The sequence below is a fragment of the Halyomorpha halys genome, unplaced genomic scaffold, assembly GCF_000696795.3.
Source record: "Halyomorpha halys isolate HHAL.00 unplaced genomic scaffold, Hhal_1.1 Scaffold209.1, whole genome shotgun sequence".
Taxonomy (NCBI): Eukaryota; Metazoa; Arthropoda; class Insecta; order Hemiptera; family Pentatomidae; genus Halyomorpha; species Halyomorpha halys.
Genome location: NW_027115831.1, coordinates 311,938 through 337,667, shown reverse-complemented (window position 1 = coordinate 337,667; position 25,730 = coordinate 311,938). Strand labels below are relative to the sequence as shown.

The 25,730-nt window shown below is 29.5% G+C and overlaps 1 protein-coding gene across 3 annotated transcripts in view; it reads right to left on the bottom strand.

Annotated features, from left to right (window-relative positions):
- LOC106679586 (zwei Ig domain protein zig-8) overlaps positions 1–25,730 on the bottom strand; it is a 289,927-nt gene that overhangs the window by 153,651 nt on the left and 110,546 nt on the right. For 2 of the 3 annotated variants that reach the window (XM_067052781.1, XM_067052782.1), the window contains exons 2-3: positions 18,518–18,594; positions 5,151–5,303 (exon numbers count right to left, since the gene is read on the bottom strand). In XM_067052781.1, the coding sequence (XP_066908882.1) occupies positions 5,151–5,303; positions 18,518–18,590 (226 nt within the window). In that variant the 5' untranslated portion in view covers positions 18,591–18,594. The remainder of the gene's footprint in view (positions 1–5,150; positions 5,304–18,517; positions 18,595–25,730) is intronic. The other variant, XM_067052783.1, reaches the window with a different exon arrangement.

Here is a 25,730-nt window from a genome sequence, read left to right as displayed (position 1 = left end):
TGAGAATACATTATACAATAAAAAAATGAATAAAATATATATAAAATATAAAATATCAATGAATAAAAAAAAATCAAAGACCCTTTGTGTAATGTAAGACGAAAATTATAGGTTAAAAAATGTATTTTATTATTTTTACAAATAATCATAGTTGTGAGGTGCTAAAAGTGAGTATCAGCTCCTAAAAAATCTTTTGCCACACTTTGATAGGTAAGTCAACATGATGGGTAGAACAATTATCTCAATCGATAAAAAAAATATCATCTAAATTGGACCAGTATTAATCGATGTACACGCGAATGTAGCTGTAACCCTAGTTACCGTATCATCGTTTCATCTTAATATTAATTATACTATATTTTCAATAGTTCATTGATTAATTCAATTCATTCATTGAACGTTAATGCGCTTCCTCAAATAGAGCAATAGCGCAGCATTACCGGGTTTGCAAGGATTTTTTAAGTATATAGATTATGAAAAAAATCAAAACAATAATCAACGTATTGTCCTTCCTTTAGAAGTCAATTATTTATTTTTTTAAATCTATAAATTTCATTGTATTTATGATTAACTTTAGTTTTATCTTTATTAAGAATTTATCTATTTTATGTAATTTTTTTAAATTTATAACATTGTACATCAACATTATAACAATAGTTAGATCTATTGTATGGGATTATAGCCTCCCCCTCCATAATCAATTTTTAAAAAAATTTACCTCTTACACTAACCATGTAAGGCCCACTAGGCTGATCTGGTATTAAATAAATTTAAAAAACGTATAGTCCATCTAAAAATTTAAAGTAAAATACGATGCCTAACAAAAGTACTATGATGCAAAGTAATGTGCCCAGTCTATTGCGATAATAGTTATTGATAGTTAAAATATTTGTGTAAAAAAGTAGTGTTTCAGTTTCTGTATTATGACAAAAATACTATTTATAGAGCACAAATCGGAACATTATATTAATCAGTCCAAAAACAACGGTTTTGGTTTTAAGGATAAAAATAATTTACCTTTTAGAATGGGGAATTACTTTTTTTAATTATTTATACTGTTCATATTTAAATAAAAAATTGTGACCAAAGCCATCATGATAATAAAGTTATTTGGCCTACCTCGAATATTTGATGAGATGCTTCATAAATTAATTTTCATGATGAAAAAAACGTATATTTTTCAATACAGATGCGCCTTAGCTAAGCCGGGCCGCGGGGAAAAATAAAAATACAACAGGCTTAATCAATGTGTTTTATTGTTGATAATATTTTTCTGGGTGATTACGCTTTATAAAAAAATTACTAAATCTTTTTCGCTAAGACATTGAATATTGTCTCTTATAGTTAACTACTTTAATTAAAGTTTGTTTAAAATATAGTTTAGCTAATTTTTATTTTCAAATTATTGATTTTCAATTTTAGGATTGTTGGTTTCAGATGTCATAACAAAACTTAATTCCGTTTCTAAAATTAAACATAATGTATGATTTATAAAATTCATTTATTTAGTTAGTTTTGAATACTAGCTTATACGTATATAACTGATCATAGATTTATTTATTATAGCAACATAATTTGATCAACATTTTTATCTCACGGAAAAACTTTCACCTAAAAATTAATTCTGAAGTTTTTACGTCCCAAGCTTATCATATTTTAAATGTTTTATAAAATGTTCCCTAAACATTGGCAAATTATCGTTATCATGGCAATATCAGGCATTCTTCGGAGCTAACATGAAAAATTCAACATTAATGTTATTGGCAGCCGTCATGCAAACTGCTATTTTCCTCAATAGCGATGCAATTCCCTTCTTTTCTTTTTGAATTTGTGATATCATCTAAGTTATTGTTCAATTATTTCAAAAAATGGTTGCACGAAGTTGATACAATGTTTTTTATTTTATTCGGCTATCATCAATCCGTTCGTTGTTTTTAAATTTAGTGCAGATGCCAGATGTATAAAATCGAACTCATAAAACATACTATTTTACAAATTTACTTTCAAACTAAAAATTAGTTTTTAGTTTCTTAGTCTCTTACTAATTATCTAACCAGTATAATAATGTATATAATAATGAATTAGGTTTTTTTTTTAAATTGTAGTCAAACGTAATAATTTTGTCAAGTAGCATGTCGTAAATCAATAACTGAAAATTTTGTTATCATTTCACTTATAGCAGAGAAATGCATTTTTGGTGGCCCTAAAATGCTTAGTTATCTTGATAAAGAAACGAATTAGGATATTATAGGTTTTTCTTTTTTTTTTCACCTTAAAATCCCAAACGGTGGATCCTACGTGAACTATGAGCATACCACTTCAACGAATAATTAAGTTATGTTATTCATTGGACGTAGAATTTAGTGCTTTTTACACTATATGTTTTGAGGTAGGATGCACCGTTTAGGGGTTATAGACGAAAAAAAGAAACAAAGAACTAATTGGTTACTTTATTAAATTAATTTAGAAATAATAAAAGTTTTATAACGGCAAAAAATGTGTTTCTGTATTAAGTGTGGTAAACAAATCATTTGCAATATGTTATATGGGCTAAATTTTATTTCTGGGGCTCCTGCACAATCAGTTTTCATTGTTCAGTTGTGAAAAAACAAAAGCTTTTGTTATGTTTTATATGGTTCGTATCTGTTTATTCATTAGTTGAATATTAATCTTAAAATTATATTAATCCTTTTAAATAATAAAACTATATAATTATTATGACCTTTGTTATGTAGTTTTAGATTTTATTTCTGTCTGTAGTGCTTCCTTCATTGCATAGGTTATTTTGTGAGTTCTGACTACAAAAAACTTCGAGTAATACTCAGCAGGGGAAACGAATAATTTTGCGGTATTTTTCTCAAAATAAATTTAATGAATTATAACAAGAACAACTTTTATAAACTTGTTACATTTTATTAACGGAATTTGTCTGGTTCCATATTTAAAGATTTTTATTTCAAATTCAGGGAAGAAATATATATCCTTGAAAAAAACTCATAGCTATTGTTTATTGTATTCAGATTTGAGGTGAAAATTTATTTAAATTGATATAAAATATGGTAGCACTAAAGCTTTTGGTGATGTTTTAGAAACTGTATAAAACATTCGTTCAGTGCTTCTGTTTGTTAAAAAAATATACTAAATTGTATTCGATGAAAATTAATGGACTGTCAGAACTCCGTCCTTCTGCGAATAGTAAGTGGCAAAACGTCACAGATGGCCAGAAATACAGTTGTATACGATGAACTCCAGCTTTCCTCTGTGGCGGAGTGCATTAGCTGGAGGCACATCAAGTTTTTTCATGGACTGAAGGCGTGCACCAACCTAGTGTTAGGGAAATCGCCACTATACCACGATCGGAAGGTGGCAAGGAACTGTCTCCCTGGTAGATGTACTCGACGAGGGAATGGGTTTGGGCTCTGCTTTCTGAACCTACTATAGTCGTATTCATGATCTTTAGTTTAACATGTTAAAGTGTGTTAAATGAAGAAATATTTCCTTTTTTTATCATGTTAAACGATATAACATATAACATGATAGAGAGTCTGTTAAATGGAGAATGACGTCACGCAACAGACCAGCTGATCATCGTCACCGTTTTATTTGTTGTCATGTTAGTTTAATTGCTCCTATTTTGTGCTTTGATTGTGTTAGTATTGTTTTGGATGTTTTAAAACTAATAAAGCAATGAATGAAATAATAATGATGTAATAATAGTTGTCAATTAGCTCATCTTGATTCTCTTCCTCACAAGTCAGAAGATCAACAAGACACTCAGTAGCCAAACATTTAAACAACTTCCACTTTTCACTCACTTTAGGTAAATCAAAACCTAGAAGTAAACAATAACATGAAGTTTTGGAAGGAAAGGTTATAAAGTAAGTTGCTAAGAAAATCCGCTAGCTGTTATGCAGTTAACCTTTAACACGACTTGAAATTGGGCTACTCACAATCCCATACTTATAACATTTAACATGGTAAAACATTTTAGATTTAACACAATATCTTGAATACCCCTTATAACTAACGACTAGCAAAGCGGACCCTCCCCGCTCAACATAAAAATGAAGCGTAATTAGCGCCTGCGCCTCTCGACACACAATAGACGTACCCTTATTAACCTTAAAATACTTTTGGGTAAAACTAGGATTTAGGACTTGTATATTTTCTGTTTTATATTGCACTTGTAACTATTTTCTACAGGAGGGTACGAAAAAAATGAAAGTTAATGAAGTAAAGTTTTCATTTTTAAAAAAATAACTGTTTCTGGAAGAGTTTTCATTTTTTTTGAAAATTTAAATACATTGTTTAAGCGATAATTTAGATAAAAAAACAAATTAAACTAACACTTCTGGCTGACTGGGAAAAGTGCATAATACGAAGCGTGTCTTTATATTTGAAAAAATATCTGGCTAAGATTGATAAGCCACCTCAATTCGACATAGTCTCCTTGTCGGATAGCTTGACTAAAAAAAATAAATAAACACTGGCTCGGACAAAAACATTTATTCGCAAATTAAATCAAATCAAATACATAAAGTAAATTAAAAACAAAGAGAAACCTTCTAAATAATATAGGACCCAATTAACAAAAATACTTCTTTTGACGAAAATTACAATGAGGAAAAAAATTGCTAATTACAAAAGTGATGAACTCCGTTGGGTCGGGGTCCTGCAGTTCGTACCGAAAAGGTCGGAGACGACGTTCTGTTCTTAAACGTAGGTGGGCCCACACAGCGAACAGCTCCGATGATCTCATCCAGAAAGGTCTGGCGAATGGTACAGAGACTGGGCGACTGTACATAGGCTACTTGACTGGGCGAGTGTACATGGGCGATGAAGTCGACGGGGCGACTGATCTATGGGCACTGAACTTGTAGTATTGTTGTGGCTAATAATCCTACTAGCCGGTATTTCACCATACAAACATTAAGTATAATTCGTTTTCTTTTAAATCAAAACACAATACAGTGATACAGAATTATCACAAAAAATACATAGTAAACAATATAATTGTTTAATAACAATTGAATATATTTATTGTCTATTTAAAAAAATATTTAAATTTTAATTAATATATATTTGGCGTTAACAAAGATAATATTTGATTGAAATTAATCTTTTTATATTTATTATAATTTCTGGATTACCTTGAAACCTGGTATGATCGAACTCTTCGTACTTTGATATGTCTATCGTGTCATTGAAAGACCAATGACCCTGAAGATCTTGAAGATAAGGGTTCGTTTGGAGCTTGAGCTGATCCCAGAGTGTAGTGTAGTTAGGGCTGATGGGATCTTCATCTGTGAGATAAAAGATTTATGGTAAGATTTAAAAATCATTAAAGATTGGAGTACTGTTCTTTGTTTAAAATATAATTATTTAAATATATATGGCGTGGTTCGTGCTTCACAAATATTTCACTTACTAACCTAAATGGCAATAATATTAAAAAGAAATGTATTATTATGTTGCTATGAAAATTCGTATTCAAGGATTTCTCGACAAAAAACGTATATAATCTTTTTTATTTCGCAGTAGATTACAACAATTAAACAAAATATAACGAAGCCGAGTACATATTGTACTTCGTTAAACATTATAGAATGAGTTAAGAAAGGATCGGGTACCCGTGGTGTTTTTTTTCCGATTTACTAACTTTCTCTCTAAACTCATCACTAAGCCGCTCCAGTAAAAACCATTCTCCGAATGCGCTCACCAAATTGCGTCATAATTAGCATTTTATTTCATGTGTTTTGTTTTTCACTCGCAACTAACTTATACGACTTAATATGTTAAATACTTATGTGTTTTTTATCTATATTAATGTTTCTCGCCGCCCTATGGGGATTGATCCGAAACTACCTGAGTGGAAGATCATTCGTCGTAAGAGTTGGTGAAGACTTGTTGCCTACAGTCCCCACCACCTGCGGAGTACCTCAAGGCTCGGTGCTTTAACCTCTTCACCTTTTCACGGCACCAGGAGTCGGCATCAAGCATCGAGATGCAGTGGTAGCAGCCTATGGCGACGACATCGGTGTCTATGCTTCCAGCATGAGAGCTGAACTGGCCCTACACTATGCACAAACTGCTTCTGCCACCATCGTAGCTGCTCTGAAGAAGGACGGCATCAAGGTTAATCCGTCGAAGACGGATGCCATTGTCATGTCCTTCCAGTAGGGTAAGAAGAGCAGACTTTCTCAGCAGTTGGTTGTGGATGGTGAGGATCGGAAACTCTCTAACAGCATCCTCTACCTCGGCGTGACTCTCGACAGGCATCTCACCTTCTCCAGTCACGTCAAGAAGAAGCTGGCCCGACAGAAGTCGTATAGTCTCTATCACTTGCTCACTTCACAGAAGATCTCGCTCCGCCTCAAACTGCAGATCTACAAGGCCATCATACGTCCGACCCTGATCTATGGTGCACCACTCATGCGACACCACTAGAAGACCACGTTATCCAAACTGCAGGGCTTCCAGAATTCCCTCCTTCGGCGAATAGTCAGAGGAACCACACTCCAACGGGCCAGGAATAGAGGAAAGCTGAAGGATCTTGAGCACCATTCTCTACCTCGGCGTGACACTTTACTGGCATCTTACCTTCTCCAGTCATCGGGGAGTGACTCAAACTGGCCCGGTTGAAGTCCTACAGGGTCTACCACCTGCTCAGTTCACAGCAGATCTCACTTGTCAGTTGATTTATAAGGCAATCATCAGCCCCACTCTGCTCTATGGTGCCCCGTTTCTGCGACACCTCTTCAAGATCACGCTGAAAAAGCTACAGCGTTTCCAGAATTCGTTCCTTCGGGGAATAGTCCGAGGAACTTAACTCCAAAGAACCTGGAACAGTGCTATCCATGGTGAGCTCCAGCTCCCCCCTGTGCCGGAGTTCATAGGCCGAAGGCACATCAAGTTTTTAATGTGCTGAAGGCATATGCTAACCCGCTGTTCAGAGAGGTCGCCCCTCCACCAAGACACGGGAGGTGACAAAGCACTGTCCCCTTGGTCGACGTGCTCGCCGAGGGAAGGGTTCGGGCTCTGCAGCCTGAAGTCATCTTAACCCACCTCACCTTTTATCCTCCAGTGGAGCGGCCCTCCCCGTTCTTTGTACCCCCCGGCCAACGGCTCCTGGGCCAATATTGTAACTTCAGCGGACCCATCCCAACCCCTTATAATGCCATGTGGCAAAGGAAGCGCACCAGTTACGTTTTTATATACTTAGGTATATATTAATATTCTTACATATATTTATAATAAAGGAGGTAAGAAAAAAAATCTATATTAATCTTTTTTATTATGTAGTTTAACAAAACTATTGTTTATTCAAATTGTAAAATATAAAAAATAAAGGAGACATTTATTTTTTTTCGTAGTACATTACTATTACTTATTTTTTTTTGTTTTTATTGAAATAAAGATATGCTTATTAGTTAAATTAATTTTTTTTTTTGTTTCAGGAAACTATATCGTGTGATCGAGAGGTGAGTACCGATTTAATTTTCTGTTTTTATCGGTAGATATTATTTTTATTAAACTTAAAATTTATTTTCATCCCAGAATTTAAATTGAATTAGGATAGGTGGGACGGGTGAGAGGTGTGAACGAATTTAATATCGTTCTGGTGCTTGTTCTGCTTGTTCATGAAAACCAATTTCACACGTAACTTCTATTTATAGCTTTTAAAAAATAAATAAAAAACTCGGTTTATTTTTTCTATAATATTTTCCTTTTTTTCTCCCTTCTGGGTTATAGTAGCCTTCTTACAACAATCTTTTATTTATATTTTACTATTCATCCGTTCATTTTCAGGTGTTGGCTCTTTCCTCATTATTGTTATATCTAAAAAGAAAGTATTTCATAATTTTTTTTTAATAATTTAAAAATATTAAGATACATTACATAGCTAATTCTAAATTAAAATAAAAGAAAGACAAGTAGATTTAATATTCATGATAACTGGTCGAAATATGGATGAATTAAACCTCTTCTTGGTCTGAATTTTGAAACAGAACATGATTTTTGGATTCTGCAAATCAAGAAAAACACTTCACTTTGTAGGATTGATTTGTAAAAAATCAAATTTTATGTTTTCTTTTTCAAGGAAGACCCTCACTACTTTTACTTCTTTGTTTTTAACGTTTAGGACTATTATCCCATAAAGGAAGAATATAAAATATAGGACGATTTAAGATAATTAAATAAAAATATATTGATATTTGGCGTTTTTTTTTTTTGTCATTTCATGTAATAATTGTTATACCGTGTGCAATATAATCATAAATTTCGTAAATGTGAAAGTATTGATAAAAGGATTGATAAAAACTAATTATTTCTAATATATCATAGATTGGACTAGATGATTACTAATGTCCGAAACGTCCAGAGTGAGTGAATATAAAGAAGTGAAAGTAGTGTCTTGAAAAAAGAGAAGATATAAATTTAAAAAATTACATTTCATACTACATAATTTCATCTCAGCTGGTAAACTTTTACTTCCTTACTGAAGAAAGGCAGCTATATAATAGGTTTTATAAAATAATTCCTGGAACTATTGTAAGAAATCATTATGGAAGAAATTGTATTTAATAAATTAATAATTCATAATTTAATCTTTCAATTATGAAGAAGATTTATGGGGGTGCAGTCTTTTAACCGTTAGTTATATTTTTAAAAAATATTGTCTAATAATCGTTAAATCTTATCAATTGTGTTTAATTATTTGTATTAGCTTTTGTGTTTGTTAATTGTTATCGTAAATATTTCTATACCTGTTTGCCAGTGCTATTAAGTACTGTACATGCAGTGATCACATCGGACGCGGTTTCTACATCAAAACAAGTCTGTTTAATCAAACACGTACAATTAAATACACAAATGAAGAGGTAATTAGAAGGACATTCTATTTTATTATTATTTGAATTTAAAAAAATTGAATAATTTTTTTTCTATTTTAGGCTGTGTTGAAAGGATATTTCAAATATCCTTATTTTAAATAAAATGTGGTGTTTTTGCCTTGTTCTTCAACTTCAATTCATTCCAAAAATAAGTAATCATCAAGCAAGAACAAGCCCTTTGGTAAAAATATTTTCATTTCCTCTTTGCTTTTTCTATTTTGTTTTTGATTTCTAATGTTTACCCCTAGATTGTTAGTGTTATATTTATTAAAGGTTGTAAATTTTTATTTATACTATATTTATTGTATAAAAACGTCACGTATCGTTCGTATGTGTATGTTTGTGGTCATTTAGACAACTTTATTGCCGATTATTAATTATATACGCGCAACTGTTGTTTGCTAGCAGCCGATCTTCTCGGTTTTTGCTGAATAAATAAAATATAAGTAGAACAAATGTATAAATATCATGTTATATATTTGTCACAATGGTTTAAACAGTCTTTTGGGCATCCATTACTCCCTTGTTTTTTAGTGATCATGATCAACAATCATGTCTGTGTTCTGAATAGGTTAATACAAACCGGGGAAAATTCTGAGGTTTTATTAAATAATTTCTAGAATTATTAGAAAATGTATTATTATTTCCTACATTTTATATCTGTTAATTTTAAAATATTTGGTTACTTAGAATATATTTTTTGATTAATATAATATATAGTATTTTAGAGTTGTGATATGTTAATATTTATTTCAGTCGGTTTCTTTTTGATCAAAATAAACAGACATTCAATTCAATTTTGGGTAAAATTGCATTCTATAATTTTGAATAAAATTAGAAAGATAAAAACCTCGAGGAATAGTAACTATATTCTACTATATAGATTCACCAGCACTGACATTTGATTTGATTACTTTAAAAAAGTGGATTACACCATCCATAAAATTAGGTGAAACTATGAGAAACTTATAGTTGGTGACATGTATAGGGAGAGAAATCGAGTTATTAACTAATGATAATAATACTAATTATATATAATTTTATAACTTGTTCTAAACTGGTTTTATTATAATGAATAAAAAAAATAATTTCCAACTAAGTTTCAACACTCTTTATTAATACTTCCAATGTGTAACTTTAAGTAATTAAACATAAGATAAGACAAGTTTATTATTAAATGAATATAATTGTTTTATTTTTTCATTGGTTAATTTGAATAATTTCATTAGACCTGGGCAGAATACCATGCAAAATTTGTAAAAAAAAAAGCCCAAAAATGGGGCTGTTAATTTATAGTTAATTTATGCTAGTTTATTAGTAATAATCTTTAAAATTGTTACTAATGAATGTATAATAAAACCTGTTATTTTTAAATTGAGCTTGCGGGCTGGTAGTAACATTGAGAATTTATTATTTTTATTTAAAGTATTAATAATAAGTTAAAATAACATATATATTTTGGTTCTTTATCTAATATTATAGTTACATATATTTTATTTCTCTGAATTTTATTTTTTCTTTCCATAATTTTAATTTTTAAATTATTATTAAACTAAAATATTCATATTTCTTTGCATTATATAACTTCAAATTTTTATTTTATTTTACCTAGTTTTTCAATTGCCTAAGTATACATTTTATTTTTCACTGGTTTCATCACTTTAATTTTATTAATTCCATTCCGTACAATTATTTACTTTATGTCATCCTGTATATATTTTCTTTTTTATTTCATTGATTGTTATCTTGTTCTTTTCTTAGTTCTGATGAAGGCTAGAAATTCTGGCCGAAACGTTGGCACGATTGAATAAGTTACTTCAACTTATTTGTGTTATATTTTGACCGTACCCCCCAACCATATTCTTCTCATATATTATTAAAGAATGTTTGTTTGTTTGTTTGGTTGTTTAGTGGCGTCAAACTTCATTGGTCATCAACGCCATATTTATATTTTATTTAATTTTGCTAATATTCGTTAAATTTTATTTATTTTTAATTTTTTAATTTTTTTTTATTTATTTATTTTTTTTTTTTTTCTTCCGATCAAGTTATATTTTTGTCAGTTTTGATCAAGTTATATTTTTGTCAGTTTTGTCATTATTAAAGAATGTTGAGACCTAGTTGAATTCGATTTATTTAATTTAAATATACTAATTAATTATAATATGAACCTAAAATTAATAGGTCATGTAGAACGCATATTGTGAAAACAATAAATTTCTTTTATGAAAGATTCCTCCACAAAAGCACTGTGAAAATAAAAAATAACCCATAAATTTACATAAAAGTAAATATACATACAAAAAAGTAAATAGTAATGACTCTAAAATATTTTAAATGCTGAATTTCTTTTTAACCTCATTCAATTTAGTGCTGATAAATTACTTATATAGCTGTCGGGGTGTTTTTAGAAATAAATGAAATTCAGGGAAATAGCTAGAGGTTTTTACTGGAGTTAGACATGTTTGGTATAACTATGTTCTGTACAATGCTACGGTAGAACATCTATTAATTTTGCTATCTTGAATTCATTTCATTTTAACATATTTTTTTTAAAAAATTGGTTCACAATGTCAAAAAGCCATTACTGAATATGTGATGACACGAAGTAAACATATAAAATTAATTAACTTTTTCAATTCATTCACAATTTTTCAGTTACAGATGAACTGATGTTAGTACATTAGTATAGATAAACGATACTGCAGGATAAGAATTTAACTAGATATTAGATTGACAATCGATTTTACATTGTAAAAAATTACCTTTGAACGGTTTGTGTGCTCTTTTTCCATTGAAGTCATAATAAATTTTCAAAAGGTAGAAAAAAATAATAAAAGCAGGTAAAACAAACTCTACTTCATATTGACATGCCATTTTTTTATTTATAATTTTTTTTCAAAAGAGTTAGTATTATTTCCTTCATCTTGGTTTTTTATTTTCCTAGAACAGAATAAACATATTTTCTATTCTCGTCTCTAGCATCTTGCTTTAGAAAATATTCTTTAACAATTTAAAAATATTGCTCGAAGTGTAACTAAAAATCATGGTACTGCTTCAAAACACTTTTAAGTAATGAAATTTCTTTCAAAGTTTCTAAACCCTTCAGGTATAAAGGCTTTTGATAGTGAATGCTCTCAATTCAGCTCTATCTTAAAAATCAATTCTGATGATTCATTGATAATCAATTGAGTAATTTCCGATTATTACTTCAAATCTAGAATTTACTGTCGTTTATTAATTTTTAGTCAATGATTAATTAATCATTTATATGGTGAAGATTTTCTAATGCGTGAAGATTATCGAACCTAAACTTTGTCTGAGACATTTGCTGAGAGAGCAATCTATGGGCTCAGCCAGCACAGACGGAAACAACCGTACGTGACCTCTCAGGACGATGAGCAACGATACAGATTCAGTCTTAGCCCTTGGTAATTATTGAACCATATTGAAGGGCTATACAATACGCCAGGGATCGAGGGTTATTCACCCGACGGTGGAAACAAGGCGCGTGTAGTTGTTCAATTACCCGTTTGATCCAATACATTTATTATCTGCAATCGGTGAACTCACTGTATAATTGATGTACCGACAAGACTAATTAACTTAATAATTGTTTTTAGCTAACGAGAAAATCTACATAGGCTTGATTGGCCTGAATTCTTTAACACTTAAAATGTTTGTATAAAAAATAATATTGGTTTTATTTATTTATTTTTCATTGTTATAGTCTTTACTACTCAATTACCCCTTAAAATAAAAAATATATGACTATTTTATCAAAGTCAAGATTTTAAAGGACTGTGAGTATTTCAATCCTGTTTAATACATACAATACTTAAGAATCCCTTTAGAGAATTCTCTAAGGTTGTTTATTTCCATTCAAAAAAGCTTCAGTTTAGTTATTTGTTTCAAAAAAGAATATTCCTATTATTAAGGCATTAACGGGAAAGAAAAATTCAAATCTGCTTAAGCAACTCGTGAAATTATGAAATATGAAGAGGAAGGTGTCCTTGAGCTGGCTGCGCGGCGTAGGTTTGAAAAATTTAGCAGTGGAAATGTGACGTTGGAAAGGAAGAAGGGCTTCATGTTAATATTAATTGATATTGATGAGGTTCTGCCTGAAGCTGTTGAGTCAAATCTGTAGTAGTAAATCAAAGTACTCGCGAACTTGCCAGGGACTGTAGTATGTTGAATGATACTGTTAGTCGCCTTCTACTCTCCATGGGGAAGGGAAAAAAGAACACTAGACTGATTCACTCCACAGCAATAGCAATCACTTCCTGTCGAACCAAAGAAAACTTTAAAGAACTTTATGGTTCGAACTCCAGCCTCATCCACTATATCGTCCAGACCTTACTTATTCCACTATATCCACCATCAGATTACTACTTGTTTCGATTCGAATGGTATCAGCGTGGGTTTGAGCAATTGGATAATAACGGTAGATTACAATGGACTATACTTGGAGTATTAATTTTATTTTATATCAGAGATATAATAAAACAAATATTTGGTTGAAAAACGGCCCTTTTTTTATACACCCCATTAATGGAAGGTATCTGTGTTTATTAAATATATATATATATATATCTGGAATTTTATTTTGTTTGGGAATTAAATATAGGAGTAGAACCATCTTTGAAATTTATAGCCTGTTTTTCATAAAACGGTCAGTCCTGCTACAGATTAAAGTTAACTAACTCACAGGTTAGTTTGCAAATTACACTGCTTTTTCTAAAATTAAAAAAGTATAACAGTATTTTATTAACAAGACTATTGTTTTGCTTTTATAACCAATAAAGACTGGAATCCTACCATTTGAGATGGAATTTAAACTTTTATTTTAATATTATTTATTATTAATTTTTACATTTGTATGAATAACGTTCCTCTTTTACATTTGTTTGAATCAGTGTGTGTGTGGTGGGAGGGAGGAGTGCGTGCGTGCATGTGTAGTGTTTGTAGCTTCATCATAGTTGCGTAGGCCGTGATGACCAAAGGATTTTACGCCTTTAAGCAACAACAAACAACAAACAAAATGAAAGATATTTCAAAAATTAAAACTTCCCCTTTAATAACTGCATTTCATAAATTTTATTGTTACTATTAGATATTACCTTATTGAAAATAGTTTCTATAATAGTCAATACTAAAATCGTTCTCCCTTCTACTTTCATATGTTCTTTTATTTTTTTAAATTCGTAATCTTGCTGTCTTGTGGTCTGAACATTACTTTCCTTAGCATTCTCTTTTATGAGAAAAAAAAAATTTTCATCATACGTTTTATTTTTTCATTCTTTTTTTAAAAGGAGCAGAGGCCTTTTATGATTAAGCCTTTTGACATTAATGGAACAAAGCCACATTATGTAAAGACTGGAGGGATTGTGTTAACGGATGACGGGTTCAAAGGGAATAAGGGATTCGTCTTGCTGGTTCATTTGGGTGCATAATAAACTTCTTAATATGATAAAACTGATTTAGATTTCATTCTTTTTTTTATTGAATCGAATTTTTATTGTTAAATGGACGTGAAAATGTTAAGTTTTAATTTTAATTAAAAACAATGAAAGATTGACGTTGTAACTTGTTAAAACATAGTTTACTTTACTAATTGTGGACCATATATATATATGGGGAGTTAATTGCACATTGGTAAGGCAATATGGTACAAACTCTAAGGACCGGGGTTTGAATTCGGCCCTAGTAGATAATTATTGTTTGTTTCCCTGTAGCCGTGAGTCAGCACTGTGCGTTCAGAAGCATTATAATATATATAATATAATTATTATTCATACTTTTTCTAATTTCTCCGCCAACCTTTTACTTCGTGAATAACATGTTGGGACGACGGAAATCCTGTAAAAACCTTCTGTATGTACATAAAATTCTACAAAACTTTTTTTTATGTACTAGAGAAAAATTTTATCAGAGGTTTAAAAAAAATTTACCATTCGCCTTTGGAATAGTGGTAAATGGAATGAATTACATAAATTTTAATTTAAAATTTATCTTACATTGGTTAAACATTCAGAATGTTGTGTAAGATCCAGTGTGTATTGACTACAATTCCGTGGAGTTGGATCTCATAAACTTGGAATCGCCTGTTTCGTCGATAGTGACGTTATCAGACTGTGTAGCCGTCGAACGTGACGTTCTCCTACTAATGGATATCTCCATGTAAGTTAAACATGCAGAACAGCCCTCCCAAATAGCAACATATTACGTTCACTTATTAACATTTACCGTTGATGCTTTATTTTTACTTTGAAGTATACAATTTGACTGGTAATGTAAATTCTGCAAAATATTGAATACTTTTATTTAATTACTATTTTTGTTTATGAAAATTTATTTTTATACGCTTTCTACTAAGTACCCTTGCCATTTATAAATAATATTTTCTTTATCTTCGACGGGCCTTAGACTTGTGAAACATTTGTGATGAATAATACAATATTTCTTAAAGATTTGATCAAATTATAATTTCGGAAACAAGAATCCTCAAAACTACTACTTTTCCAACAACTAAAATTTGTCATTTCTAATGTTTTTTTTTTTTTTTTGCATAAACAGCAGTTACAGACATATTAAAAGACAATAAGTTTGAAAAATGTCGAACCTTAATAAACACTCGATAAATATAATCTCAAAAATACAAACACAAATTCTGCTCTAATACAAAGAAATTACCATTACATTGCAGTTTTCATCGTAAATAAATAAAAATAAAAATGTATCATGCATTATGTATAAAATTTTGAATGTGTCTAACTTTATTTATCAAACTTTAATGTACATTCAAAATATATCAAACTTTCAGTGTTCATCAAAGTATAGAAATGAGTGTTCAGAGTTCAGCCTACTCTCTTGCTCGAGTTTTACTTATCATAGAGTGGTATTTCTCTATAAAAAGGACATTAAATGTAATTCAAAATTAAATTTAATGACTTAATATTGCAATAGATTGTAAAACATTTTAAAGGGGATAATAGTGAACACAAAGATTGTGTAATACTTTTTTCCCTTTCACAGTGTCAAATTTTGACCTTCCTATTTTCTCAGCTAGTTTGTTAATACCGTTTTTCTATGCTTCTATTTATGAATAAAGTACGAAAATTGAGATTTTTTGATAATCATTAGTAATACGCGATCAAAAGAAATATACTTTTAATTACTAATGTAGTGTATTACTGATACTGCTAGTCCGGCAATGTGTCATTTGATTTTTACCAACCCCTGACGGTTGCCACCCCAATTAGCCAGAGTAGGAGTGTCTAGATTCATTTCGCGGGACCACCACCAATTAAATTTTAACTGAGCCAGGTTGGTTTCGGACCCATACCTTCACAAATAGAATACTTTTTTAATTTTTTATTTTTTCATCCTATTTTAAAACACATATACTCTCATTCAAATTCTCTTGTTTCTTAATAAAACTTCAAGAACAAGTAGTTATGCTTGAAAAAAAATATTTCGAGAGGAAAAACATTATGGAGCGAGCCTACAAACATTTATGGGTTGGGTATACGTATCGTCATGTAATTTTATTTTCATTGGCAAGTTAATGAATTGTTTTATTTTTTGCTGACTCGCTTCAAGTAATTTTGATTTTTTTTTTCAAGTCATTTTGAGGTAGAAAAAGAATAAAATATGTATGAAATATGAAGATTTATGCCTGAGGTAACTTTTTAAATATGAATTTTTTTTGTCATATTTTCTAAAAAAAAAAAAGGCTAGTTTCTCCGCAAATAATAAGCATGGTAAAATCATATGTAACTATACACTTGAAAGATCTTAAAAAAAAAAAAGTCATTAAATACTGCGAGTAATTTTATTTAATACTACGCAGATTTAATATTAAATTCCTTTGTCGGTTTCATTATTCCAGTAAAATTGTTTGTCAACCTAACTGTGATTGTTTCCTAATTTATTTCAATGCAAAAGTGTCTGCTGATGACGATAAAAAAAATTAACTACTCCTTGAGGGTGCATAGATCTAATATGGCAAATCTTTTTAAATTGGTCCAAGTATATTTTTACTTTCACTTACCTATATCATCTGAGCCAAAATGAAGGTCTATACTTAGATTTTAATGGAGGTTAGGCAAACAAAAAAAAATTGCGTTGAACTACTATTCATCTTATATTAAAGAACTTCTAGAGAGAAATAGATTCCTACTTTGGTTTATTCGATTCAGTTTGAGTGTTGTTAAAAAAAATTATTTTAAAAAAATAGAAAATTAAAATTCAGTGTAATTTGTTGGAGGAATATATTTTTTTTAAATCAAATTAATTTATTTATTAATATTCCATTCCTTTTAATTACAATAATACAATAAGAACTGGGAAAATTGGTAGACATTTTCAAATAGTTCTTTGAGGGACAATATCTGTCTGTTATTTCTTGGCACTACTGGACTCCCTTGCTCTCGATATCAATTTAATAAAGCCAGTGCGGATATGGTCCTCTTGGCAGATCCTATATAGCGCCTCTCTATGTCATTTCTTTTTGTTTATTATCTGTTTCCCAGGATAGAAGACAAATATTTAATAACGTAGGTCAACTGTGTAGGCTGGGAAATTTATTTTTCTTATATATTTTTTGGGATCTCTTAAAACTGGATTGGTATAGAAATGTTTTGTCAACATGAAGTATCTAAGCGTTTTATCTTGTTATATTTTTAATATTATAATTCCGATTCTATCATGTTCCTCCTTGATTCATTTAATGTAAGTTTTCTATATAATCTGATTTCATTTAAAATTATATTAAGCTCATCATACATTGAAAGGCAGATTATTTTATGCTCCAACGATATATAGGTTGTAGCTCAACGTGTTGAAGGGTGATCACACAACCCTTTATTTTTATTTAAATTAAAAGGATTTTTAAAGGTAATTTATTTTTATGTTAAATGAGTGATTGAATTTTTATGTAAAAAAAGCTTGATTAATTTTAAGGACAGAATTTAAAAAAAATAAAATAAAACTACTATAATTTAGTTACTTATTTTCTAGGACAAATACAGTTTGTATATGATTGTTAAGAAGGAAAAAAAATAGGTTGTTGCATTGTATAGGGACATTGTCTCCACTTTTTAGTGAAATTGAAGATATAGTGAATTAAATAATCATTCACCATTTTGTTTTTGTTTATTCTGCTATTTATATTATCGATTCGTATTACATAAGGTCTTTCTATTATATTAACCGACGTTAAAAAACTAATAAATAAATTAGCAAGAAAACATTAAGTTCAGTAAAAAAATAAATTAATTGTTGACTGTAAAATCTTAAAGACCGTTTGTACATTTAAATTAAGTGTATCAAAAGACATTTTATAAAAACGATTTTTAATTAGTCAAACAAAGTTAATTCCATTATATATAAATGTACATCTATATTTTGAAATTTATATTACATTTCCATTTTTCCTAGCACATGATTTATATTAATATTGGATTTTTCCTTATTAACCAGCAATGTCTCTTCCATCCAGAAAGGCGAATAACGGGGATTCCACTGTATTACTGAAAATGATAGTTTTGACTGGCGTTTTGTAAATGAACTATTTTATTACAAAATATTCAGTTATGATTATTTTGCATAGGGTTACTTACCGTGATTAGAAAATTCCCCTTGAAGTTTAACGAATAGTGTAGAGATAATGAAAAAACATCTGATATTCTCCATCACTCTGCAACAAGAAAATAAAAAGATATTGATTTTTATTTAATGTAGTTTTGTCGCTTATTATGTTTGGTACTATGTGGATAATTATTTATCCTCTAGTTTTTTTTCTGCTTAAAATATGACCAATATTTTTTTTAAATTTTTTTAATAAATATTTTCCTACTCTTCCTCCTTATTATATAACTGAAAAGGAAATTCAGAAAAATAATGTTACTAACGTCACTGATTAAATTTTCCTAATATACTAATAATAATACAATATTTTAAAACTAACAACTATAAAAAATTCATTAATCACTTTAAAAAAAAAAGGTTTGAAGCTAATAAAAAAAAGAATTGCCTTCAGAATATTCGCTCAGCTGCAGCATTTAGTTAATCCTTTCAACTCCTGGACACACCTGACACCAGCTGTAGCACGTGTTTGTATTTTTAAATGTTCCCTGCCATAGTACTATAAATTTGAAATATTATTGTTGTATAAAAAATTAACTTTTTATTACACCAATAAAGATTCGTTTTTTGTTAGCAAATTTTATTTTGTTTATTGGAGATGTGCTGATTTTATTTTTTTTCTTCAGTTCATAAAATGAGAGGAGACTAATGAGTAACATTATGAATAGTTACTGTTCCGTCATCGATTTGTAAACAGAACATGTCTCTTTTTATTAATATTCGTCTTTAGGGAGAATTTAAATAAATCAATTCTCTATTTATTTAGATTTTAGAGCACTAAAAAAAATTTGCAAAATAATTAATCCATGGAAAAAATTACAAATCATATTCAGGCAACTTCTAGATCTTTGAACAGAAAAAATAATAAACTTATCAAATCCATAACTTGTTGGGAGAATATTTAGGTTGTATTTTAATTCAATTGGAACTGAGTGGATAGGAAATGATGGAATAAGTGGGATTTGAAAGTGGGGAGTGTACTGGAGGGATTGCTATATTATAAATGGAATTCCAAAGCGAAAAGAATCTGTCAAAAGTTGCAGTTCAGTGCGTTGTTGTATACAGATCTGAAGACAGGTAACGGGTATCAGGGAAATAAACAAAGGATTTGAATGTAAGTAGATCTGAGATGTGTGATTAACAGTGGAATTAAATATAATTTTTTTTAATTTGATGTACATTATATGATAAATTTTATATGTTTTTCGAATATGACTCAGTTTGCTAATCACCAATATTTAGTATAAGTGATTATCTTGTAATTGTTTGACCACTTAAATGCCGATTTTTCAAAATGGCTTCTTCTAAAGTATATGAAATTTTGTATATTTGAAGTAATAAACTATTTATTATTTTTAGTAGTAATAAAAAATGGATAAATATAAACTATGAAAGGGATTTAGTAATTAACCTAAGTAGAAAGGATGAAGTATATATATTTTATAAGTTTAAAACATATTTCCGGAAACAAGAATAGTAATATAATAATTATATATCGTTAGAAAACCAAAAATTTTAAGAAAAATATATATTTTTTATCATAATATTATGAACAATATTTATAATAATATTAAATGTTTCAATCTCCCCTTGATCTCACACCCACTATGGTTGCTGAAACGGACTTTTATGTGCATTATGTCCTGTGATATAGTAGATAATGATTTTAAAGTTCCTAGCAGGTGCAGAAGGCACTAAATTACATCAAGAACAGTTAACGAGCATTCGTTGATAAATGGCTCCTTTAGGGATAAATCCAAATAATCTTTAGCACTATTTATGTAGATTCAGGAACACATTTAATGTTCCTTCAAAATTTGAATATTGAATAATTTTTCCTTTGCAACTCTTTAATTAAATGTATTCTTAGTTTGCTGTCTATATCGAAAATTAAAAAAAAATCAATATTTTTTTCCTTATCCTTTATCTTTTTATAATCAGATATTAATTTATTTACTGTCCATTTCCTTCTTCTTTGCAATTGAATGAGAATACTAAAATTTTTTCTGACAAAAATAAAGAATGTCCTCTGATTTTCCGAAAAAAAAAAAAAAATCATCATCAAATCTATGAGCCACTGAAAAATAATTTTAGTACTGTCCTAATTTTACACAAAAATTTAGATTGTTTATGAACGAAGAAAATGTCTTTTAAGGCCTATGAATTCTGCAGGACGATTAAGGATTTATTGTTTTTTGGGTTTTATACGGTACACTATTTATTTTATTAATATCCTCTTGTATGAAGAAATTATTTTTTTACCCTAAAATAAATTATAGCTTAACAATTATTCTTTTACCATTTCTCCTTTGTAATTAAGTATTACTAAAGACCAAATCGATAAACCTAGATATAATGATTTATATATTACTTAATAATAGTATGATAATGTTGTGGTTTTTAGAAAAAAATAAAAGGTGACAAAGTTTTTTTAAACTAAGCGTATGGCTCCTATAGATTTTGCGGGGCGAATGAGGGTTCATTATTTATGTCTTATTTAATTTTATTTTTTGGTTGTGTACGGTATACACCCTATTTGTTTTACTGATATTCCCTTGTACAAAAAACATTTTTTTACCATTTCTTCTTAGGAAATAAGTATTACTAAAGGCCAAATTGATCAATTTTTAACATACCAAGATATATTGATTATATATTACTTAATGATATGATAATATTTGTGGTTTTTAGCCAAAAGTAATGAATGTAAATGGAAGGCAATAAAGTTTATTTATCTAATACTTCTTTTTTCTCAAATATAAAATTCCCGATGATGAAACACCTTTTTACCTTTAGATAGTCTTAGTAAATGAAATACTGAAAGATTGTGGCAGCTTATGCTTTAATTTTAAACTCCCCTTCAGAAAAATGTATAAATAACAAGAGTATTTGAGACTATGAAATTAACTTCTGCGCGAAGATACATTGGAAATCTGTTTTAATTGACGGACCTCTGTTAAATCGACTAACTAAAACTTTTTTTGTTCCTATTTAGTGTTGTCTTTAAATGGCACAAAAAAAATATATATATATTTTTTTCACGTAGTTTACTGGTATATCTGTTACGAAGGATTTTAAAGGAAAATCACACCAAAAAATAAAATCCACTTAACGTCTAGGAATAAATTCTTTTCAATTGAATTTAAAATAAAATGAGCAAATGACGAATGTTTTCTATTTCATCAAAATACGCAACTAAAATCTCATTTAATATTTTATCAGAGGTACAATATTAATAAAAATATATACTTTTTTTTGTTCTTAAACTTAATCCTGATTCTTTTACTGGATAATATTTTTTAAAATCATGAAAAAATATTTGTTTTTTCAGGCAGTGTATCGTTTAGTATGGATTTTGTTTATTATAAAGAAAAATCACACCAAGAAAAAAAATTGGGTGAATATAATATTAGTTGTTATAATGCCGACTATTTTCCTTGAAATATTTTCCACGATTGGATTAGGGAGGCTCGTCACACAAGTATAAAATTTAAAATGTTTTCGTTTAAATTATTACAATATTATATGTAACTAATATATTTATCAATTGTGAAGACAGAATGACTTTTCAAATTCCTTGAAAAAATAGGGTTTTTTTCACCTTGCAGCCATTGTGTTTCATAACGACATGGCATGCCATTGTATCAGGGGTTCCTTACAACAATATTAAATATCGCATTGTCTTCATAAACCACCATGTCCTACCAACGTTGAAGGATTGTCGGTAGGGTTATACAATCCAAAAAAAGAGGAACTTCACCGAGTCTAAGAACTTGATCCCACTCCTTATTAGAAATTCTTCGACAGTAATGTAGCAATTCAAGCTAATTTGATGTTGGTATTCTCCACTGCCTTAAAAGTTATTTTATTACGAAAGTGCTTTTATTGTTGTTCCATATTTGACAAGTGTTATGAAAATGGGTAAAAATTTAAAACATTTTTTTCGAAAAATTTCTAATTCTGAAAGACATTATGAAAATTCTAATCCTTATTGCTTTAAATTAAGGCATTTTAGCCAATGTTGCTACAAGTTGGCAAAAAACGAGCAAACATAATAAATCATATTGTTAAAGTTTACTAATTTTTACTGAATTTCCGAATGTGTTAAGTCAAGGAAATGCCGAGGACAGGGTCTTTAAGGGGTTAGGACTTTATTAGGTTTGGACGAAGTGGAGGTCGTCAAATCGCTTTCTAGCCTGTAGGCGGTAAACTGATTACCCCATCATCAAGTCCCATTTTAGTCTGCGGTCGGGTGGGAGGGAAGATTTTTTTTGATAATTTTTAGTATAGACAAATTTGACTTAATATTGTCAATTGTTATATCGAGCTTCGTTATTTAAGGTTAAGAATTAGACTAAAACATAAATGAAATATATTTGAATTGAGTAGTAGCAAAATCCAATAAAGGAAAAAAAATCGTATTTAAGATATTCTATAGATAGTACTGTAAACTAGAGTTAATTTGGATCAACTTTACTAGCTCTAGGCGTAGAGGTACTCTAGATAGTCATACAAACTCAGTAAATAAATCTACAGTGTTTCCTTTGGAACGCGTCCAATGACGATGAAAATAACAAACCAAATGATCAGATGTGCTTTGATCAAGCAAGTCAGCGTTATGTACAGTTTTTTTTAAAAATATCCAGCTGTAATTTTCCAGAGAAGATTGACCCACGCAATATTGGGAAACTCTAATGATCTTGATTCCTCTTACCAATTATGTCATATTATTGTTTCCATGTCAATAATGGTTATATCGTGACGTTTGGATAGGAATAAAATTACATGTAATGTGAAACTTCCTGATTCGAGGATAGAATCAAGGGGGTGAACGTCAGTGAGATAATTTATTTTTATTGCATAGAGGAATTTTCTTATCTTAACCGATTTTTAAAAATTTAGTTACTATTTAAGTCCATTATTTCTATCAGAATAAGTTTTTCTAATTTTTTTTTTCATATATCTCGATTACATGAAATAATAAAACTTTAAAGGAGCATGATAATAAAATAGCATTAACCTCTAACTGACAAAATGCTAGAGATAGATTCCCACACATATTTCATTTATGCAATTAATAATAAACTCCAGTAATTTATCGTTAGTACCTCATCTTTAATAGTTTTCATATTGAAAGGTTTCTGAAAGGGTTCATATAATTGATGGTCGAAATTTTTTACATTTTTAAAATAATTTGACCTGGTTAATTTAAATATTTTATAATAATTGATAGGATGAAGTATAAACTAATATATATTGTTGCTGAATATACATAAAATATATCAGTACCACTAGGACTCATGAAGTGTCAGGGATTCGTGCAGTACTGTGTAAGGAAGTACTGTTATAAAACCAACGGGGTTGAGCAAGGAGGTGATTTGGTCAAAATCACGCTCATTTGCGTGATTTTTTGTGGAATATGGTGTATCCACTTTATGAGGCTTGGTGGATCCCGGAAGTCTCCCGAAGTCACAGATTTGATTCACGGCTACAGTAAAAGAATAAATAATTGTCTTGGAGTTTGTATATATTGAAAATGTACACAATGGCATTGCGTAACCTACAATTTTAACCCGTTTGCTGTGTATGTGGGTGAAATAGTTTTTAATTAAATTTGTTAATTTATGTTTAACTTCCTATAATTTGGATTTCAACTTTTGTTTGATAAAATACATAAAACGGTTTTTAAAATTATTTCTCTGGGGCTATAATATTTGTTTAAAAGATTAAGAGAATCATTGGGGAATCGGCCAGAGGAAGCTTGTTTAGTAGAAATAAAATTAAGTTTCATTAGAACTTTAATTGTAAAAACAAATTGAATTAAACATTGAGTTAAAGAGCTTAAGTAGGAAACTGATTAATTTACATTTTTTTTTCGTGCTTTGACTTTTAGATCTGTGTATTGGGAACCAATTAAAAACCTTTCGCCATTAAAACGACCCATGAAGTTGTGTTTTGATTGTCTAGATTGAAGCCCCGGCCTTTAAACATTGTTATCTTTTGTTGTTACTGCTTGCAATCGGCTTTTTTTTTTTTTTTCTCAAACTGATCAACTCATCCTTTTTGTTTATTTCTTTGCGGAACCGGAAGTATAGTTTAACTTTATATTATGATTGGGTATAAATTAATTACTTTATCTGAAAAGGTGTGAATCTGGGTGAGAAGTTGGGTGACATTCTGCTAACTTAGTGTATTTTTGTGTGGCAACTTGATTAAAATAACTTTTTAAACTTTTAAACTGTCCTTAACGTTTTATTTTAAAGTAACCAAACTCATGATGATTTTCTTTATGTTTATTCCAATTTATTCCATTCATACAAGCAGTGTTAAAAATTGTTTTTTAGTTATTTTTTTGTTGACGATTTCAGGCTTTTTCAAATATAACCAGAGGGTTATATATTAATTTATGGTATGTACATATATAATTAGGATATTTTCCAATTGGCAATCTATGGCACTACGGTTTAATTCTAATTTTTCTATTATGGTCTCTACAAATTCTCGTTATCGGTACTATTCGATTTACTTAACCATATAACTATAAGTGGATTCAGCTAAACGCAAGAGAGATATTTGTTGTGAACTAACGTTTATATTTTGAATCACTCATTTATTTTCGCAAATTACTGAATAACAAACTAATACATTATGTCCAGAAACTTTTATTCAATCAATGAAAGCGTCACTATGTTCTTACTGAACCGATTTCAACTGTTATGATGGGTTTTCTTCTACTTATCGTCTAAAAATTTTAGGATGATGTTATGATACATCTTATTTTTCTGTTTATAATCACCATTAATACAATTCATTTTTAATTGTGCTATTTTTTAAAACAATAATGATTTTTTTTATTATCGAAAATTGTTTAATTTAGGTATTCCCCGGAGTCAAAATTGGGGGATATTACCCAAATTAATTATTATACTGGTTAGCTGGTTCACGGATTATTTGCTGGTAATGATGGAGTGGACTGTATTTAAATAACATGATATCATATGCTTTAAAATAAAATACCTCTATTCTGAATGATTTGAACAAAATATTTACAATGTGTTAGTTGGTTAGTTTTATTACATTAATTGATGGAAATATTACATTTTACTTGTTGGATTCTATGGAGCTTGAAGGTTCTGATTTGCATGTGAATATGGAAGTGGGGTTCTCTCTTCTCATCCTCCTGCCGCC